General features: G+C 36.5%; 1 protein-coding gene across 7 annotated transcripts in view; it reads left to right on the top strand.

Moving 5' to 3' along the window:
• CLASP2 (cytoplasmic linker associated protein 2) overlaps positions 1-19,510 on the top strand; it is a 153,267-nt gene that overhangs the window by 82,550 nt on the left and 51,207 nt on the right. For 4 of the 7 annotated variants that reach the window (XM_009272405.2, XM_009272404.2, XM_009272406.2 and 1 more), the window contains exons 11-18: positions 630-775; positions 2,041-2,176; positions 5,664-5,734; positions 7,756-7,815; positions 9,028-9,105; positions 9,709-9,876; positions 12,593-12,648; positions 13,822-13,992. In XM_009272405.2, coding sequence (XP_009270680.1) covers positions 630-775; positions 2,041-2,176; positions 5,664-5,734; positions 7,756-7,815; positions 9,028-9,105; positions 9,709-9,876; positions 12,593-12,648; positions 13,822-13,992 — 886 coding nt within the window. Of the gene's footprint in view, positions 1-629; positions 776-2,040; positions 2,177-5,663; positions 5,735-7,755; positions 7,816-9,027; positions 9,106-9,708; positions 9,877-12,592; positions 12,649-13,821; positions 13,993-17,284; positions 17,309-19,510 lie in introns of all 7 variants that reach the window. The other 3 variants (XM_009272403.2, XM_009272401.2, XM_009272400.2) reach the window with 1 other exon arrangement.

Raw genomic sequence — 19,510 nt, 5'->3', positions numbered from 1 at the left:
TATCTGGTTTCAGGTTTGGGTGTATTTCATAAAGCACAGGCAGCTAGATATTTTAAAGTGTTTTTTCTTAAAGTAATTACACTCCAGATAATCAAAGAATTTTTCATTTTAATTTTTAAACATTGAATTTCCATATACCAAATAAGTTTGAGCAAGTATTTTAAAAAGGCCGAAATACCTTTATGCTGACATTTAAGTGGAAGCTTTTCTAAAAGCCATTGTGTATGTTTCAGTTAGCATTTATGCAAAATTACATATTTTGCAGATAAACTGCTAGCGTTAGTACCTCTTATGTGTGGCTATGGTAAGTTCCACTTGCAGGATTAAAATGTTTGTGTGTATGTAGCATTTATATTTTTTACCAGGTTTATGGCATCTTAGTGTTTGGGAACAGGTGTGTGAACAGAGTTATGTGTTTGTATATTTGTAGACTGGGATCTGAGACTTTTTTGCTCTAGAATTTAAGTAATAGATTTTTTTTTACAGTTTTTTAAATTACTACCATATATTTCAAAATGATGCTTTTCTTTAAAGACATGCCTACGTACATTGTTGCAATGAAGTTGTTACTTTTTTATTTTGAAATGCATATTGGTAGTTTCCTAAACTAAATACCTTAAATTTTTTAGCTGAAGAAAGTTCGGTCATTGCTTGTTGCTGGAGCTGCACAGTATGATGGATTTTTCCAGCATTTACGGTTGTTGGATGGTGCTTTCAAGCTGTCAGCCAAGGATCTCAGATCCCAGGTGGTTAGAGAAGCATGCATTACTGTAGCGTAAGTATAGTTTATGTGCGTTTGTGTACATTGCTAGATTTTAGCATGAATTAAACTTAAAAATGCTTTATCAGTGTTGCAGGAAAGATTGCCTTGTTGGACTGCTGTACACTATGACTGATAGAGTCAAGTCAGCATCTGAAGCCGTAGAGAAAAAGAAACATGTAAAGGAATTTGTTCTTTTAGGCAATATACATGGTTGATAATCCTGTAACATTGTATGTGAAGAACAAGTTACCATCATTACACTGAGTACTTAGTGCAAGTTAATACAAACTGCTGTAAGTACTACTATAATATTGGGGGCTAGTCTTAGGAGCACTTATACTTGGGTGATTGGCACAGGACTTTACTGTGACTACTCGTAATAACAAAGTGAGCTGCCCTGTAGTGTTTTGAGCCCTTCTGCTTGACTGTTGAATTGTCTGAGATGCAACTTAAAAAGATAAAACCCAAGTGGAAGCTTCAGTAAAACACTGTATTTTCGGTGAGGTAATATCTTTCACGTCCATGATAATTTTAGAAGCTGTGGCTTAACGGAAATAAGATCTTCATCCTCATCATCTTGGGCACTCTCATTAAATTCAAGGGGGGGGGAAAGCCTTATTTTTACGCCAGAGCAGTCTTTCCCACTTCCATGTTTTCCATGGCTTTTTTTTTTTTCCTCTGGAAAGCCATTAATGTAACCACTGATTTTCAGTGGCCATGTGGAACAGATACGCCCTAGAGTTCACCCTTGCTCTTCTGGTTTCCTGATTGAACAGATCTTGGGGACCTGTTGGAGCATACAACTGTCCTTGCTAGGGAAACTCAGGCTTTGAGAAAATAATGCTAACTTTTCCTAACCTGAAGTCAGGAGTAGCGTAAAAAGTACTGTGTAAATGTCCTCGTTCTGCATTCAAAAGGGAAAAAATCTTGAACAATAAGTCTAAAATCCTATGGAAATCATATACTCTCAAAGTGTGTTAAAAAGCAGAAATACTATGATACTTTATGTGGATATGAGAATTTTAGCCTTTCAAATTGTGGTATTTGTTTTTCATTATGAAATAAAGTTATTAGTGTTCAACCTTTAATGTGTCTGCCAACTGACAAAAATGTTGTGCAAGTCCTGCATTTCTAATGAGGCAAGGACTTGGAAGTCATGAAATTAAGAAATTCTGTTGTTTGGAAAGATAAATCTTTAAAATGTACAATGAACTTTGTTATTTTAAGACTAAGAAATTAATTTTTGTTAACAAGTTTTATTTCTTTTTCCTAAATAGCCATCTTTCAACTGTTTTGGGAAACAAGTTTGATCATGGCGCTGAAGCTATTGTGCCTACTCTTTTTAATCTGGTTCCCAACAGCGCCAAAGTGATGGCAACTTCTGGGTGCGCAGCCATTAGATTCATTATTCGGGTAGGTGTTCCTCTCTCACTTTGCTTGCTGGGAATATTCAGGTAGTGGCTCTTAGCAGAGATAATAACAATTCTGAAATACAGGATTATAAATCATTCTTTCATGGAGAAGTAATTTTTCTCACAGATGGACAAATACTATTTATCATTGAAACCAGTTGGCAGCATTACCATTGTAAAGATGGAGGAATAGGTGTGAAAAGCAAGTCTGTTTCCATGATTTTTTTGTAATGTGTTAATTGTAAAAAGGCAAGTGTATTTCAAAGGTTAACTGCGTTTAACTGCCTTTTTGGAGAAGACAAAGTTAAGCTAGTAGTTGAGAGCCTAATAAGATTTAAACAAGAAACAAGACTATTTCTTTTTACCAAAAAAAAAAAAGCATATTAAAAAAAAACTGTGGAGCTATTTTTTTAAAAAACAAGACTATTTCTTTTTACCAAAAAAAAAAAAAGCATATTAAAAAAAAAAATGGAACTGTGGAGTTAATGATAAAATATTGATCCACATACGTGGATCAGTTCAGAAAGCACAAGTTCATGGAAGAAGAGCCCAATAGAGATATCCTTGGGTTTAAGTACTTTGAGTCCTTAAAGCTATAGCACATAGAAGAGGGGAATGCTGTATACTAGCTGGTTTTTTTATTGTCTTTTCCTTACGCATTTGCTACTGACTGGTGTCTGAGGCAAGATATTTAGCTAGATTTTTGGGACTTGTACTGATAATTTTGTGTTTCAGATAGAAGTGGGAGGTTGCCTGTAGTTTCTACATTAAAAGCTGCGGTGTTCTTAATGCTAGGCACTTACTGCTATTCACTGTGATCTCATCCGTGGTTTTAATTTTGTAAGTTGTTGGAAACCTAAGTGGTTTAATCACTCACACCTTTTATTGCCATCCTCAGTATGTTTTGGAATCTGTACTTATTCTGTCTAACCATGCCTCTGAGAATGTGCTCTGAGACTTCTGCATTACCTTTGCGTCAGCACTTGGGCTAAGAACCATTGGCATTTTTTCCCCAGACTCTTACATTGTACTGTGAGATGGCTAATGGCACAGAGTTGAGAGTGGAGGAAGGAATACACCTTACACAGGATGATTAAAGTTGTAAGAGAAGAATACCATTTGCAGTAGTATTAGACAAGCTCAGGCATGTGAGAAACTAACCCTATCTTGTTGTTTACAGGAGCTAAATCAAGCACCAGAAAAGCAGCATGAAATAAAAATTCACCGATTACATTAAATTGGCTTTATTGGTTCAGTTCAGTTGAAGACAAGTTGGCTACAGCTGCCCTGATTTTGTTTAAACTTCTGTTATTCTTAGCTGTAACTTAAATCCTAGATTGGAGGCATAGAAGCGAGAAAACCCTATCCATAGTGTTCAAATACCCAACCAATAAATGGCTCATGCAAGGTGTTCTGACAGAAAATTCAGGTTTCAGTGGAAAAAGAAAGAAATAAGTATCAGTCAAACTAAATGCAGTCCCACTCTCCTTTGGACTTCTATCCTTTAGATTAAATGAGATTTGGTCAGGGAGTGTGTGATCAGTTGCATATTTAGAGCCCAAGCCATTACAGCTTTTGGAGTCAGCGTTTTGCTCAAAAACTCCTACCAGAATCCACTGACAGCCAGTTCAGATCCTGGTGCTTTAGTATCTAATTGCTGTGGGAGTGAGTGTACGTAAAAAGAGAGAGGCTGTATTATACCAGTGATCTTGAAGAGCTCCATCTCATCTTTGCCCCTTTCTTGGATTTCATATTTCTTCTCCAGATAGTTTTTATGCTGTAGTCTGATTTCTCTTTCTTGACTCCTAGTAAATCAGGAAACCAATTTGGAAAAAAAAAAAAAAAAGTGGGGGGAGGGCGTGTCATGATGAGATGGCATTTAGGCGGAAAATCTCTTCCAGAGGGAGGTGGGATTCAGGTTGGGCAATTGAGCTGCAAGGTGGGTTGGGAGGAGGCATGTATCATGACAGCTTCAAAGGGTTAACAGATGAAATGTGCAATCTTAAAGCCAAATGAAAGCAAGCCTGAGGCTTTGATTCCCTTGCAAAAACACTTTCTAGAAATTATAATGTCAATAGCTCCAAAGACTTGGAACATACAGGTTTCTCCATCTGTAAAAACATTTTATTCTTTCCCCTGATACTGCTTATTGTTCCCTTTCTGGCAGTCATGTGCCACTTTTCAGTTTGAAAACTATGCAAAACACAAACAAAACCCCTAAAACCCTGTTTAAAAGTAGAACAGTACGAACAAATGCAACTGTAAGGCTCGTCCAGATTTTTGGATTAATTCCCTCCTAATTCTGAAGTTGGCAGTACTCTGAGAGCTGATAATTATCTCTCTGCTTTTTTAGTGATTTGTGTGTTTATATCCCACAACAATAACCTAAGGAGAAAGTATGATACGTGAGATACTAAGAATTGTTCAGTACTGTACTAGAACAGTACGAACAAATGCAACTGTAAGGCTCGTCCAGATTTTTGGATTAATTCCCTCCTAATTCTGAAGTTGGCAGTACTCTGAGAGCTGATAATTATCTCTCTGCTTTTTTAGTGATTTGTGTGTTTATATCCCACAACAATAACCTAAGGAGAAAGTATGATACGTGAGATACTAAGAATTGTTCAGTACTGTACTTTTTAAGCAGTTTTTTTATAGGCTGCAGTTTCACACTGTATTGGGGACTGTTTTAGAAGTTATGTGTTTAATAGAAAGGAGCTTTTTAAGCAGTTTTTTTTATAAGCAGCAGTTTCACACTGTATTGGGGACTGTTTTAGAAGTTATGTGTTTAATCAAGAAAGGAATAAAGAACTGAAAATGGATTTGTTGAACCATGTTACTCTTACTTGGAATCAAAAGGTTAATACTTTGTGTCTACAGTTAGTTAAGATAAGCTGAAGTAAGGCTGCTTTAATTCTGAATTAAAGTATTGCATTTGGATTTAATGTAGTTTATCTTATCCACTTTAAATGGTAGTTCAAGGGTTTTTTTTTCCCATGAGGATGTGAAGTGTTTCCATATAGATTATATACGTAAGCTTGCTTATATTACATGTCATGATTTTATTACTTTATTGACATATTTTGCATTAAAAGGAATTTGGTCTTTGTAGCACTAATCGTATTGATTGATCCCTAAAAGAATGCCCATAGTTTCAGATTGATTTGCTTTTTGCTCCATAACTCTGATTTTTAAGACTGCTACATCTATTGCTTTTTTTCTGTGGCAAAACTAAAATAACATCAGCTTGCAACCCCTTTGAGGGGACACTTTATATCTGAGCCTTCGTATATGACTTCTGACAGCTAAATCAAGTCATGTGCTAGCAGCAGTCTCTTATTTAATAGTATTCTACATGTAGTTTCAGTAGGCATTGTAAATGATTGCAATTGTTACTATGTCACTAATTCTTTTTGACTTAATTAATACAGTACAAAATCAGGAATACTTTTGTCATTAACTGCTTTGTCTTTTTTTTTTTTCTTCAGCATACCCATGTGCCACGACTCATACCTTTAATAACAAGCAACTGTACCTCAAAATCAGTTGCGGTTAGAAGGTGAGTACATTATAAACAGCAAATTATTAAAGCTGTTGCTTTTTTAAATATGATGATCATATGTTGAAAATAAACATTTGAAGATTTATGGCTGTTAACTCTGAAGACCCAAAACTGTGTTATCCAGTAAACTACAAAAATTAATTTCAGCAAAGTTATATCGGATGATGTTGAAGAATGGTACTTTCTGCCATAGTGGGGGACATACACTGTATTCTTCTGCAGAATTTATTCTAATTTAAAATGTTCCTAACACTTGTTCAAAAAATACCTTCTGATTTAAAACCAGAAGGAAAAAAAAAAGCTGTAGTTGAATCTGCGTTGCTCAGTCTAATGAGAACAAACAACACAGGTATTGAGAGGCATTGGGAGAGCATGAAACAGATAGGCACGTGTTTGTGAAGAACCAGCCTGAGCCCATTAGTTACCGTTAGGGCCAGACTTGACAGACCTAGTGAGGTTAGCTCTTGTCAAAGTACTACAGCATACTGCATGCAGCGTGTGCCAGCACCTTGCTCTCCTGATGCCAGGAGGACTTCGTAACTTTTGTGCAATGTGGGTTGAATGTGTGGAGCTAGGCTGTCTGATACTGTGCCCAAAATAATAAACCTACCGTGCCTGGGGACTGTGGGATTGAGACAGTGGCTGCTACCTTAGATAGGACGTGGTGGATCAATGTGTTGTCATGTTTAACAACTGAGGTGCATCTTCAGCATGTTGCTTTTTCCAAAACCATGATACTTGAACACTTGGATTGGCTCTTGACAAAATTAATTGGTTTCTGACAGAGTGTCATTTTCTGCACAGGATCTCACGAAAGCAGTTAACGCTGTTTCTGGGCCCACGCTAGCCCTGAAAGCAATATAGCTACGTGTATGCAAGAAACAGCTTGAGCATCTGAACTACTTGCTCTGAATCTGAGCTGTCTTTGCATCCAAAGCAAGTATTATCTTAACCCAGATAATACTGACCTGTCATAACTTCTGGTTTGACTGCAAAACAGTTCACAGGGCTTCAGTACTTCCACTTACCACGGCTTTGCTGAGGAACATTAGACTGTAGGTGGCTTTGGTACTGCAGTTCACAATTCAGTGAGCCTCAATGAAGGTGGCCAAAATTGCATTGTTTTCATACTGACCTCATTCCTTTGGAACTAGATTGGTTATAATACTGAAAAGCCTTTCAGGGTTTCTTGCCATGTCTTGTAGGTGTCCAAAGGATTTGGGCGGAATAAAAATGAAATCTGTTCCTCCAGAACAGGTCAAAGATGCAACATAACCAGAAAAAGTAATAGTTCTAGACAGTAGAGTCCACCACCTTTTTGAAGACTTGTTATCTACACCTTTGTAATCCGTGTCGCTTTGATTTGTTCACCAGGATCTAGCTTCAGACATATTTTAAAGTATGCCTTTTGCTAAGCTGTCTGCTAAACTGTCATGAATTCTGAATTAATAGTGAATAAGGTTACATAACTTAGTTTGTACAGTGCCAGCAAATCTTCAGGAGCGCTTTCTATATGCGGAGCCCTGTACTAATGGTCTCATGTTCTCCTTTATGCTACATACTCAGTAACGACAGATGAAAGGATGGAAATAGTGTTTGGGACAGAAATACACTGCCATAGAAACATTACGTTGTGACTTAATAGCTGAATTTTTAAAGTATTGATTTTTTTTTTAACATTAAGATTTTTATAGTTTGTACAGTTTTTAAACTTTATTGATTTTTGTCTGTTATTTTGGGGCTAAAAACTAACATAGCATATGTGTAATAACACGACAGACATATAACTGAACCACATCTATTTTTTTGAAGTTTAGGATTAGTTAGCCTGCATGTTTGCTTTCTATACAGAATATTTTAACTTTGCAATAAGGTGACCAATGTCCTTATTTGACAAATAAAAGTACTTTTATTTTATGTATTTGTTTCCCTCGGGGGAAAGAATAAAGTTACTATTTATTCCGCAAGGACATTAGAGAAATGAGTATTAATTCTAACTTTTTGTTCTGTCTTTTTAGGCGCTCCTTTGAATTTTTAGACCTGTTGTTACAAGAGTGGCAAACACATTCGTTGGAAAGGTATGGCCCAGTATACTTTTTCCCCAGTAATAAACTGCTAATGAATTTTAAGACAGAAATCTTTTCATTTAATCCTTTAATTGGATTATGTTGTTCAGTGTTGGCCGACCTTTCTAGCACAGCAGGTCATGTGGCTCATTCAAGTGCCAGGGAGAGAGAGAGCTGTATGCTCCAGCCTTGACTTCATGTTGCCTCCTCTCCTTACCCTCTGCCTCTTTTCCTATACTGTATGTGAGCAACGTGTACCATGCTTTCTCAGAGTTTCACTAATATCGTGTATCCTGTGCAGCAAAGATGCACAGGTAAGCATCTGCCTTTCCTCCTGAAAGGAGGAAATTTGTGTGTTCACCATAGAAGAGGGCAAGTGGGATTAGGCTGGAGGACTTCTTCTGGTGATGGTTATGAGCACACTGTAGCTTCTCTGGGTAGACAGGAAAATAGTACATGCATCAGTTCTGCAGAATGTGTACTGTAAGCACGGAGTAAGAGCAGAGGGACTATAAGGCCTCCAGAGAAGGCTCTGAAGAGCTCATCCAGCTCCATAGTCACCTTTCAACCTCTCAAGGTACTCCTGAGAAAGAGAGCAATGGGAAGATCACTTTATTTATGTCAGTGTGTATTTGTGTTTAAAAAAAAACAAACCACAAAAAACTCAAAACAACACCCCACCCTCCCAAAAAACCCAAACAAAAAACAAAGCCCCAAACATATTTTGAATTAAAATGTGTTTATCATCACAATTTTTGGTTGTTCTGATGGGGGCTTTGCTGTTCTTTGAGCATGTGTTGAGGTTTAGAACTCATACACCAAAAGCTTTCAGAGGTGAATTTCCAGGAAAGCAAACTTACTAATCTTAACTTTTTTCTTTTTCTTGCTATTGATGATATAGTAGGAGAAATAGTTTTTCCATTTCAGTAAAGTAGGTGTCTTTAAAAAGGTATTTTTGAATAACTTTTTAAGTGTGATAGGTGGCTGTATGTCTGAAAAGTAGATTATAATTCTTTTAGATTGATGGAGGAAGCTTACCTAAAGCCTTACAGAAGGTGCAATTATGTCATTGGTGTGCTTAAGCGTTTGTTTACTTCATACCTTAGAAAGAACTACTATCTCAGCTGGTTTTTACTTAGAGAAATCTTAATTAAAGGGTAAAACTTTACTACTTAAAATAGAATTTGGAGTAGCAAAATGGCATGAAAAATGTTTTTCTTCTAGGCACGCAGCTGTCTTGGTTGAAACAATCAAGAAGGGCATTCATGATGCTGATGCAGAAGCAAGAGTGGAGGCAAGAAAGTGAGTTTTAACTGCATTTTGCTCTGAAAAATTGTATGTTTTTCATGAGTGAGAGAAGGCTCTAATCAGAGGTGAGTGGCTAACTATGGCTGAAGAGGAGGACACAAGTTAGGCTTAAAATTGATGTTTCTGTTCTCGGAGTCCTGAATTAATATCTAGTTTCTTTTGCAAAAGACATTTTGAAAGTTGAGGCAATTAATACTGTCATGCAGTGTTTGAGGATTCTACTGAAACAGGAGTCATAAAGGTTGATATTGCTGCATAGTCATTCTTCCCTGTGTCGTTCCCCCCAGCACGTCATTAAACAACTGCAGCACTTGACTAGTGAGTAGGCCAGAAAAGAATGTCTCTTGCTCCCCCACAGAATTGGTAAGTGAATGTGAGAATTTCAGAGGATAGACTGAGTTATTTTGAAAAGATTAATTCAGTCAATGTAGCTGGTTTCTTTTATGATTTGATGAGCAGTATTGTATGCCTTACATATTTTCAGTCTGAGTTCCTTTCTCTCCCATCCCTGGTTCATTCTGTAATCTTCTACTTCCTGGCTCCACACTTCGAAGAAAATATAGAGCAATTATATGTGGTTATTCTCTTGTTTTGCAGGGCTTATCTGGGTCTTAGAAATCACTTCCCTAGTGAAGCCGAGACTCTGTACAATTCTCTTGAGCCGCCCTATCAAAGAAGCCTCCAGACCTACTTGAAGAATTCTGGCAGTATAGCATCTCTCCCTCAGTCAGACAGGTCATCCTCCAGCTCACAGGAGAGCCTCAAGTAAGGGTCACTTAACTGTTTCTGAGCCTATAAACAAATAAAAACTGATTCTCAAAAGCAAATGAGCCAGACTTCTGTGGTGTACAGAAAAGCTGCAATTGTATTTTGTCACTTTTTTTTTAAATAAATATCTTTTATTGTCTTTTGCTATATGACAGTATTACCCCAGCAAGGTGAAAAATAAGGGCAGTCATTAACTGGATTTTAGCAGGCTGTTCTTATTCATATTTCTTCCTTAGCAGCCTCTATTACACCAAAGTATCTTCAAGGTTCACATATTGATGTCCAGCATTCTGGTGCAATGAATAAGTCTAGGAAAGAAATAATGGTGTTACTCCTTTTTTATCCTTTTTCACTGGGAAGTATGAGAAAGAGACACTGACAGTGAGATCCATTCAGATCAGAGATCATTTTTTTCCTGTCTTCACAGTATGGAATATGTATTAGCAGTATTTTGCAGCTATGCTAATTACTAGAGGGTGGGTCTGTGCTGCAGTCAGTGGTGTATTAAAATGTATAGACAATCTTGAGCTGAATAGATTAAAGTTTGCTTAGGTACCAATAGCAAAAGAAATCTACTGGCTTGTTCATAGAAATGTAAAATAGTAGTAGTAGTATGTGGTGATTTTTTCCTTTAAATTCTAGAAAGTTTCCTCAAAGTATTTAAACCTGTTAAGATTTCAATTCAGATGCTTCATTTCCAAAGCCAGAAAACTTGTCTGATCACTTTTGACTTGAAAGAAAAGACTGCTTACAGCATATTGGAAGTTAATTTTTTTCTTTTTTTTTTGGTTGCTGCCTTAAATACCAGAGGCTTTCCCTCTTCTATGTCAAATCTTACCTTTCCTATGATAATTGTAATTATAAAAAACATCTTAAAAATAATTGTCTGTGATGTAGGCTATTGCTAACACTTCATTTGCCACAAACATGTTTATTCAAAGATTAATTACTCTTGTTTAAATTAATCTATATTCCCTATCTGAAAATCAAAGTGCTGTTAATGAGTAACTAGTAATAAAATGTTAAAAACTAAATTACAGAGAAATTAGATCTTAAAATACTCTTAAATCCTCAAGTGTTACTTCCTGTATTGCAAGATACGCAAGTACTGCAGTACAGAAAGGGAGAAGTAAAATAAGAGATGAACAGAAGAGATCGTGATATTGGAAATTAATTAATTTTTAATTGATTTTTTACTAATTTTGCATTTAGATGCATGTTGTTTTCCCTGTGTTACCCAAAATTATATTTCTGGCTTCTAATATAGATGCTGAGTTCTTCCTGTATAGACTAACTTAGGAAATATGGGTATGGTTTTCCTAAAAGTCTGATCCTCCATGATTTTTGACCCTCTGAACTTATAGCTCTTACAGATCATTGATCAAAAATGGTGTTTAAGAGGATGGTGGAATGAGAGAAATGCAGGGACTTGTGCCTACCTATATGAAACCGCTTAAATGAAATGTCAATCACAATAGATCATGCAAGTGTTGAAATTGTAACAGTTGTCTGGGCCTTCTGTTTGGAGCAACTTGTAAGGTCAGGATGCACCCAGGAGCTCTGCCTGGGCCTTCTCGACTTACTTGCAGCAAAATACCTCCAAAACACTAGTTAGTAATGTCAGAAAAGCAGGTATTATAATAAGCTGCAAATACATGATCTTCTGTGAGGAGTTCGGTAACAGTGCTGACCTCTATATTATCATAGAGCACCTGAGCTAGTAACTCAGATAAATACACAGTGATATGCATCTCTTTTCTCTCTGCTTTTTGGTTTAAAATTAGAGGGGGATTATTTTTACTAAAGCTGAGACTCTAGGTTCAGGCTGTAATTTGACTATTGATGAAACAGTCAACTGTTTTGGCAAATACAAACCTTCCCAGTCAGATAAATATTTAGATGGCTAGATATGAATCAATGAATAAAGTATTGTGCTTGCTTCTACTAGTCTTTTGCTTTTCCCTGGTCCCTCTGACTGCATTTTAGCCTTCTGAACCAGACAGAAGGAAGGGCTCACAGTTAAACTTCAGTAGACAGGAAGATTTTGCTTCAGCAACTACACGTTTTTGCAGTAAGAGTAAAAGGAAATGGGGAGAAAACATGGAGGAAAAGACATAAGATTTTTCTCCTTTTATAAATTGTGGGAGCCTCTAACATTCCAACAGGGAAAATTCAGTCTAGCTGTTTTGGAAGTTCCAGCATTTTCCTTTCTAATTTGTAACTTGATTCTTGGGAGATACAGGACTGGAGGAGGGTTATGAATTGTACACCTGTTTTCCTTGCTACTGCAGACACCACTTCACATAATTTCTTTCATAAATCAAGCTTTTTGTGTAGCTCCTGCTAGTTTTGTTTGACAGCTGATTTAGAAGATCAGTCCTGTGGTTAAAACCTTGTACTGACCACCTTAAATGTTTCTGTGACCAAGTCTGGAGTGCCTGAACTTCATGTTAGCAAAGTGTGCCTATTGGTAACCTAAGGATTAATGCTTTGTGATGAAGACGTGATTTTATAAAATACAAAAGATAAGATGATTGTGTTTTCCTTATCATTCTGTATTTAATGTGTTTATCTAAAATATGGTGGGAAAGTTGAAGGGGAGAAAAGAACAGAAGATTTTTTTTTTTCCCCCTCTCTGTTGTTATTGCCTTTTGGATCTGATACATGAGACTGACTTACTGGTTTTACTGACCTTTTTTTTTTTTTTTTCCAGTCGGCCTCTATCTTCTAAATGGTCTGCAGCCAGCCCAGCAAGTCTTGCAGGCAGAGGTAAGGTGGTTGCTATATAGTGCAGTAATTGTTCTTTATGTTCTTTGAATTAAAAGTTTTAAATGCAGCTTAAAATCTTACTGTCTTAAGCATTTACCCTGTTTCCAAGTTGAACAATGGTATGTGTCACTACAAACTGCACCTGGAGCTAAGATTGCCTCATACTTACTTCACGTTTTATATATTTTCAGTTGTTGCAAGTATAAGACAGAATTTCCTATGTATTGGTACTATTAATTGATCATCTGTCTTGGAGTTTTGTCATGGAACAGTCGCTCTCAAAGAAGCAAAACATTATTCTATGGTCTATTCATGATTATTAGGCTTATGGCAATTGGAAATGAAAGACTCATACCTTTCATCTATTCCCACGTAGCTACTGCTCTTTGTAAAAAACAAAACCCAAAACCACAGTTTTGTAATTCAAAGAGTTTAATTTTGTCTTGAGTTTTCAGAATTTAGTATCTTTGTTCTCTTTTCACATAATGTGTTTGTAACTGTTGTGGAGTAAATCGTTGAACTCCTTTTTACAAATGGCCAGTAATTGAGAGTGCTTGTTTTCTGGATACTAAAACTGTTAAGGGGGAGTCAAGTTTTGAAAACATAAACCAATGGTTAAAATTAACTGAAGCGAATAGTTAATATTCAGTAAATGATAGGAGGTGAATATAAAAATACTTTATGGAAAATTAGACCCTAAAGCAAATGGAGGTATGCATTCAGCTTGCGTGTGGCTTTATCTCAGCTGAGGTGTGGGAATATTATCTTCCCTCAGTATCACAAGGGATGCTGTGAACTTCCTTGTATGTTTGTGAATGTTTGTGAAGCGTTCAATAATGTAATAAATTACGTAAATGTTCAGAATTATGTAATTTGTACTAGGGTGGGAGCACATCATTTGTATTAAATAATGGTAAAATTTCATGCTGAATGAAGATAAATACCACTGTAAAATAAACTGTTCTTTGTCTGAATTTCATGGCAACACCAGATCTAGTTTGCTTCTTAACCTCAGTAATACTTTGTTTAATACTAACTTGACTTACACTATTTTACATAGTTTTCTGTACTTTTTGCAGGTATGCTGCAGTAGTAGAAAATGTTAACGTTTCAAATATAATTAATTTTATTCATTACCAACTAATTTCCTAATTTTTTTTTTCTTTTTGCTAGTTTCAGGCAGCAGCAAGAGTGTTCCAAGCCCAGGAACTCTGCAAAGGTCTCGCAGTGACATTGATGTTAATGCTGCCGCAGGTGCAAAGGCCCGCCACGCTGCTGGACAGACAGCTGGAGCTGGGCGCTTGTCAGCAGCTGGTCTACCTCCAGGATCTTACGCTTCGCTAGGTAAGGGAAACATCTTTACAATACTGCAAAATATTTTTTGAGGTTTTTGATCAAAAAGTTACAGGAAAATACTTCTACATTTGAAAAATTGTCGTCATTTTTAGTAGTATTGGAGTATTGCAAAAGACCAAGTGTTCTGAAGTAAGTTACCAACTTTGCTAGATGTTTTATTTTTCTTGTGCTGGAAGAATGCCGATGCAAAGAATGTATCTGTACTATGCTCTTTAAATGTGTTAATCTGGAATTAAGTATTGAAAGGAGCGGTACCTTCACCTAACAGCAGATGGTCTTCATGGCTTTTTTTGTTTCTAGAAGTAATAGGGAAATGAGTGTTAGGACTCTTGATTTTCCATTTTACTCAGCTCTTTAGCTGACTATTTTACAGCAATGCTGAAGAGACATCCTGGCAGTAAGTGGTGGCTTCTTCATGTAACACAGAAGTGTTTTACACAAAAATATACACATAGTTCCATCAACATGCTTAGGAAGAAATCTATGAAATCTATGTTGTATATTATTATCTAGGTGACAGTCTCCCTTGATAGGAATAATAGAAAGTGCTACAAATGATAAGAGTGCAGAAAAGTATTTGATAGTGGTAGTGGTGGTAGATACTAGAACCTCCGCTAAGTGCAGAGGGTAAAGGAATATGGGCATGTTTTTGTTCTTTTTAGGTTATCCATACTGCAGGGGTAGCAATGGGGGAAGGTGAGGTTCAGTGTTCACAAAACTGTTAAGTTTTTTCTTCTCTGCTTATGTGCCAGCTAGATCACCAAGGGGGCATGTCCTAATGTCAGTATTGCCAAAGATGATCACAAGGGAGGCAGAGAAACTACATAGTTCTTCAGATTTACCTTGTGTTTGGGGAGATGTTAGGATACACTTAGGCTATGGTTTTCAAAGTTTTTGGTTGTGTTTTTTTAAATTAAAATTTAAGTTAAAAACTATTTTAAATGAGTTGATTCTTTTGTCATCAGGGCCTACTTGAAATGGTTTGGACACCATTGATTTTAGGATTAAGTTTATGAGCGTGAGCAATGCTGACTAAAAGGAATACTTGCTACTTCAAATAGTAATTTTGGATGTGGGCTCCCTCTAGTGCCCACAGGGGGGGAATCGGAGAACCTGCTGGTTAGCAGGTGGATACCAAAGTTTGGCTGCTCAGTTTGCTGGGTGGAGGAGATGTGCTTGTGGTTATCAATTGAGGAATTCTCAGTTCCTCCTAACTTAATGCCTAAGAGCCTGAAATAGGTGGGGTGATTATTCTTCAGGATCAGAGTATTGCCTGGTCTGTTTTGGTGTGCAACAGGACATATTCTGAATCTCAGACAAAGCTGGAGTTCAGCTGTTGTGAGTAGAAGTGACACAGAGCATGGTGGTAGAAGGAAAAAAATGTCAACCAGAAATCAGAGAAAGAAATCTCTCTCTGTTAATCTGTCTTCTTCATGCTGCTGAAATGAAGGGACTACTTTGGTCTTAAGAGTTTCACAGAAAATTAGCTCGTTTGGAGTACTGGTTTGCTTTCAGAAGGTTTTAAGCAATATGTGATTCATGCCCAGAATTTTGTGAGCAAGGGTTGAGAAGGGCACAGAGGTTTTCAGGGAAGTAAATAGTGGCAGTTTTATGCAGGAAAATAACAGAAATAAAGAAGTAGCTTATTCTCTTTGTAGTTTATAAATTTGGTGAGTGGGGGAGAGGAATAAATAGGCAGTAAGTCCAGGTCATATTCTTTTGAAGGATTTGAGTAGCTGGAAAGCTTTGCCTTGCTAGCAGATGCAACCACATGTGGAGAAGAATACAATGGTGGCTTGAAATGGCAAAATAATGTGATATTAGCAATGTGTAGTAAAGTGAAGTTCTATTACAGATGGTATAAGGGCAGTGATAGTCAAGGAGACCAAGATTTGTTTACAGTCACACAAAAGCAGTACTGCTTGATTGATCTTAGCTCATTCTCCTAACAGTTTCTTAATAGTGGTAGGGTAATTTAAATGACACATACCTGTCCCCTCTTACCTATGTAGAGAGTGTGACTGTTGTGTGTTTGGCTATTGATTAACCATGGTATCCACCTCAAAATACTGTTTGCTCTTAGTTTTCAAAAGGTAACCTTAAAATGAATGGAGTGTGAATTCAAGCAAGTGCCATATTTCAGAAAACGGGCTAATTTGTAAACTTCTCCCCTCTGTTCATTTTAAAGGGGGTGTTAATACTAAATCCAAATATGGCAACTTAAATGACAGAATTGTCAAGATAATGCTGACCATGGTACTAAAATGCCTAGAAAATGTCATTGTATTTCCATAATGCTTTCCACATCTTCTCAGGTGTTGCAGTCAATACCAAAATAAATAACATTGTCTCCTCTGGAGCTTGAATTTATTTTCATTTTCACCCTTACTTACAGAGAAACATCCACCTTTTGCTTAAACAGCTGCCAAATTTAGAGCCTCAGAGGACCACAAGTTCATGAGCATATTAATCTGTAATTGTCTCCACCTGTCTCTTCCCTTTTTATTAGTAATAGAACTCTTGCTTGCTTATTTATGCTTGTTCAGTTTTTTTTTTTAAAGACTGTTCTAGAAGCATGAGGACATTCTCTACTTTAGTTATTCTAAATGTTGACTGTCTTTGACGTCCTTAAGTATTAATGTCCTTTTTGAGGAGACCTGAGCTGTAATTATGTATGGCTCACGCTAAATACTTTAATTTTGATTGTTACTGTCAGAATATGTATGCATTACCTTTCAGCTGAACTGGTAAATCTTCAGTGCTTTTAAACCAGAGTGGAACTTTCTCCCATATGTCCTCTGTCTTTATTGTGATGTCTTTTTCCCTCCTGTCCCTTACCCCAGGTGGGGCTTCATGCTCAGTAGCAAATTTGGTAAGAAATAGAGGAGATGTGGTTCAGTAATGATACAGATATGTACTGATGCTTCAGTAACTGTTGACAGCAAGCATGTAACAGTTTGTAAATATTAACAGTTTATAACTGTTATAAATAGTTTATAACAGTTTATAAATATTTTACTGTAAGGGTTTGCTCAAATCTGGGTAATACGGAGAGATTCAACATCCCTTTGCAGGGTACTTGAACCCTGTTCTGTAATTTTGTACATTGGACTGAGAGAAATCAACTTAAGGTAGCTTATACATGCATGAATTAGATAAACATGTCTGCTGTTTTTAATATTAATGTATTTTCCTTAATTAATGTTTTGTGACTGCTGTGAACACCTTTATTCTAACACACTAAGTTTTCCATGTTTCTTTGCCTGCTTTTTCAACAAAGAGGATACTTCTGACAAGATGGATGGTAAGAAATTGTTTGGTCTGTCCTCTAATTCTATTAAATATTTAATAAAGTGTCTTTTATGTAAAATTACTGATGTTTAGTATATTTGTCTGTTCATTAACAAAATACTGTGCTGTCTTCATTAACCCCTATGTAATCTTGATGTCTTAATATATGTGTTGTTATTGCTGTATTTGTCAATGTTTTTGATTATTGGTCTGTATCAGCAACAGAAACTTTATCAGAAATTGGATGTTACTCCTGTTTTTTTAAAAAAGCTCTATTAATTACAGAGCAATTCTGTAATCAGTACATACTTTTTTTTAACTAGCTCTAGTTCCATCGTGTTTCATAGTTTTACCTATAAAGTCAAATTTTTTGACTTCTTGGCAGAACAGCAATGGGATGACAGAAGATGCTTGACCACATTATTAAGGATTTAAAAAAAAAAACCCAAAACAAAACTCAAATCTTCTCTTTCAAAAGTACTTGTATCAAAATCTAGTCTAGCTGCATAACTTTAAGTGCCTCTAAATACTGTAATACAATGTAATTCTACTACGGAATAGTTTAAGAAGACCTACCTGGTAAAATAGCTTACCAAGTATTACAGCTAAGTTTTAGTGCTTACTTTTTCTTAATTCACTGTATTAAACGCATGGAGGGAGTTGTCATATTTTTATCCTAACTGCAAAGCAGCTGAGAATCAGGCTTCTCATAGCAGTTGTCTGTTTCAGGTGTGTGTAAGTAATGCTTCCCATATAAGAAAGTGACAGAGTCCCAGCTTGATGCCTGATAATTCTAGTTCTAATTTATTGCTGGGGAACACTTAACAAGTCAGTTATGTTTGCTGCTTACTTAATAATTCTTGTCACATGTGTTTATTAACAGTACACGTTTTGAAGAATGAGTAGTTTACTGGAAGCAAAGCAGGCGATATTTTTCGTAGAAGTGAAAACAGTAGAAAGGTGGATCTCTAAAACCCAGAATCATGAATCATTTTAAAGCACAGATAATCAGCTTCATGAGAGAGACTTTTTGGAAGAATTTGAGCCATTTTTGAGTATTGCAAATGGCAAGCCTACTTTAATAAAATGAGGCGTGTTTGTACAGGATAGTAGTGTCTGTCTCGCTTATTTCCATATCAGATTTTCTATGTTGCATATAATAGGATTTATTTATAACTATGTGTGCTAAACACTTAATCTTGAGCTTTTGCACTTTGTCACCAGCAATAAAGGTTCTTAGGGCCGTGTGTACAGGCTTTTTCATTTGTTCAGACCAGTAGTCACAACTAATGGTGTCCCACACATCTGTTTAAAAATAGTAGAGGAAGTGCTACACAATTTATCAGAATAACGGGGGGATATCTAGAGGATATCTGTAGGGATGATGTGCGAGACAGAACAAACACAGCTCAGTTCTCTGGCTGTAGTTGTATGATACAGCAGCTCTGGTCTAACCGCCACCAGGAGGAACTAAGCATTTTTCCTTTTCCCACTAATCTTGGCCACATGTTTTTACCAATTCTTTCACTAGCACCTTGTAACACTCCATTACCAATCACTGTAGGTGAACAAACTCCAGAAAACTGATTTCATAAAACAAAAGTGAATAGTATTCTGTTAATTAGCTTTTGGAGCTGACAGTGAGCCTTTAGCCATCCAAACCAGGTGGTAGCGCAAGGGTGGAGAGGAAGGAGAAGCAGAACCACCCCTTTTAGGAGCAGCTAGCTGTTAGTCTGTCTTAGGTGCTGCATAGAACCTGCCTTCCATGATCCAGCTCTGGAAGAATGTTGGATTTTGGGGCGTAGTTTAGGGTTTGGATTTTTTTATACAGACTGGCAAATTTGATCTGGAAAACTTTGAGGCACTCCTGCATACATATCATAAGTGATTTTTGTGAAGAAGCATTGAAATTTACACTGAATGAATTTTTTAGAGGGAGTTTTTAAAAATAGTGCCTTGCAGATAGTATAACAGGAGAAAGCCATAGCCAGATTTGCTGAGAAAGTTAAGTTCAGGCTAGCCAAAGACACTAACAGATGTTTTAATCATTGTAGTTCTCTTACAAGGCAGAAGTGGCAGAGTGGGGGAAAAAAAAATGGAAATACCCTTTTATTTTTTTGAAGGAATTTAACATTTTTATCACTAGTAATATATATTTTATTCCATAATCAGATTTGTTTCAAAGGAACTTAGAGAGAGGAAGGACTGCTGTTTA

The sequence above is a fragment of the Aptenodytes forsteri genome, unplaced genomic scaffold (assembly GCF_000699145.1).
Source record: "Aptenodytes forsteri isolate BGI_AS27 unplaced genomic scaffold, ASM69914v1 Scaffold398, whole genome shotgun sequence".
In the NCBI taxonomy this organism is placed as follows: domain Eukaryota; kingdom Metazoa; phylum Chordata; class Aves; order Sphenisciformes; family Spheniscidae; genus Aptenodytes; species Aptenodytes forsteri.
Note: the sequence above shows the minus strand (reverse complement) of the source record. Positions and strands in the feature narration are given on the sequence as shown.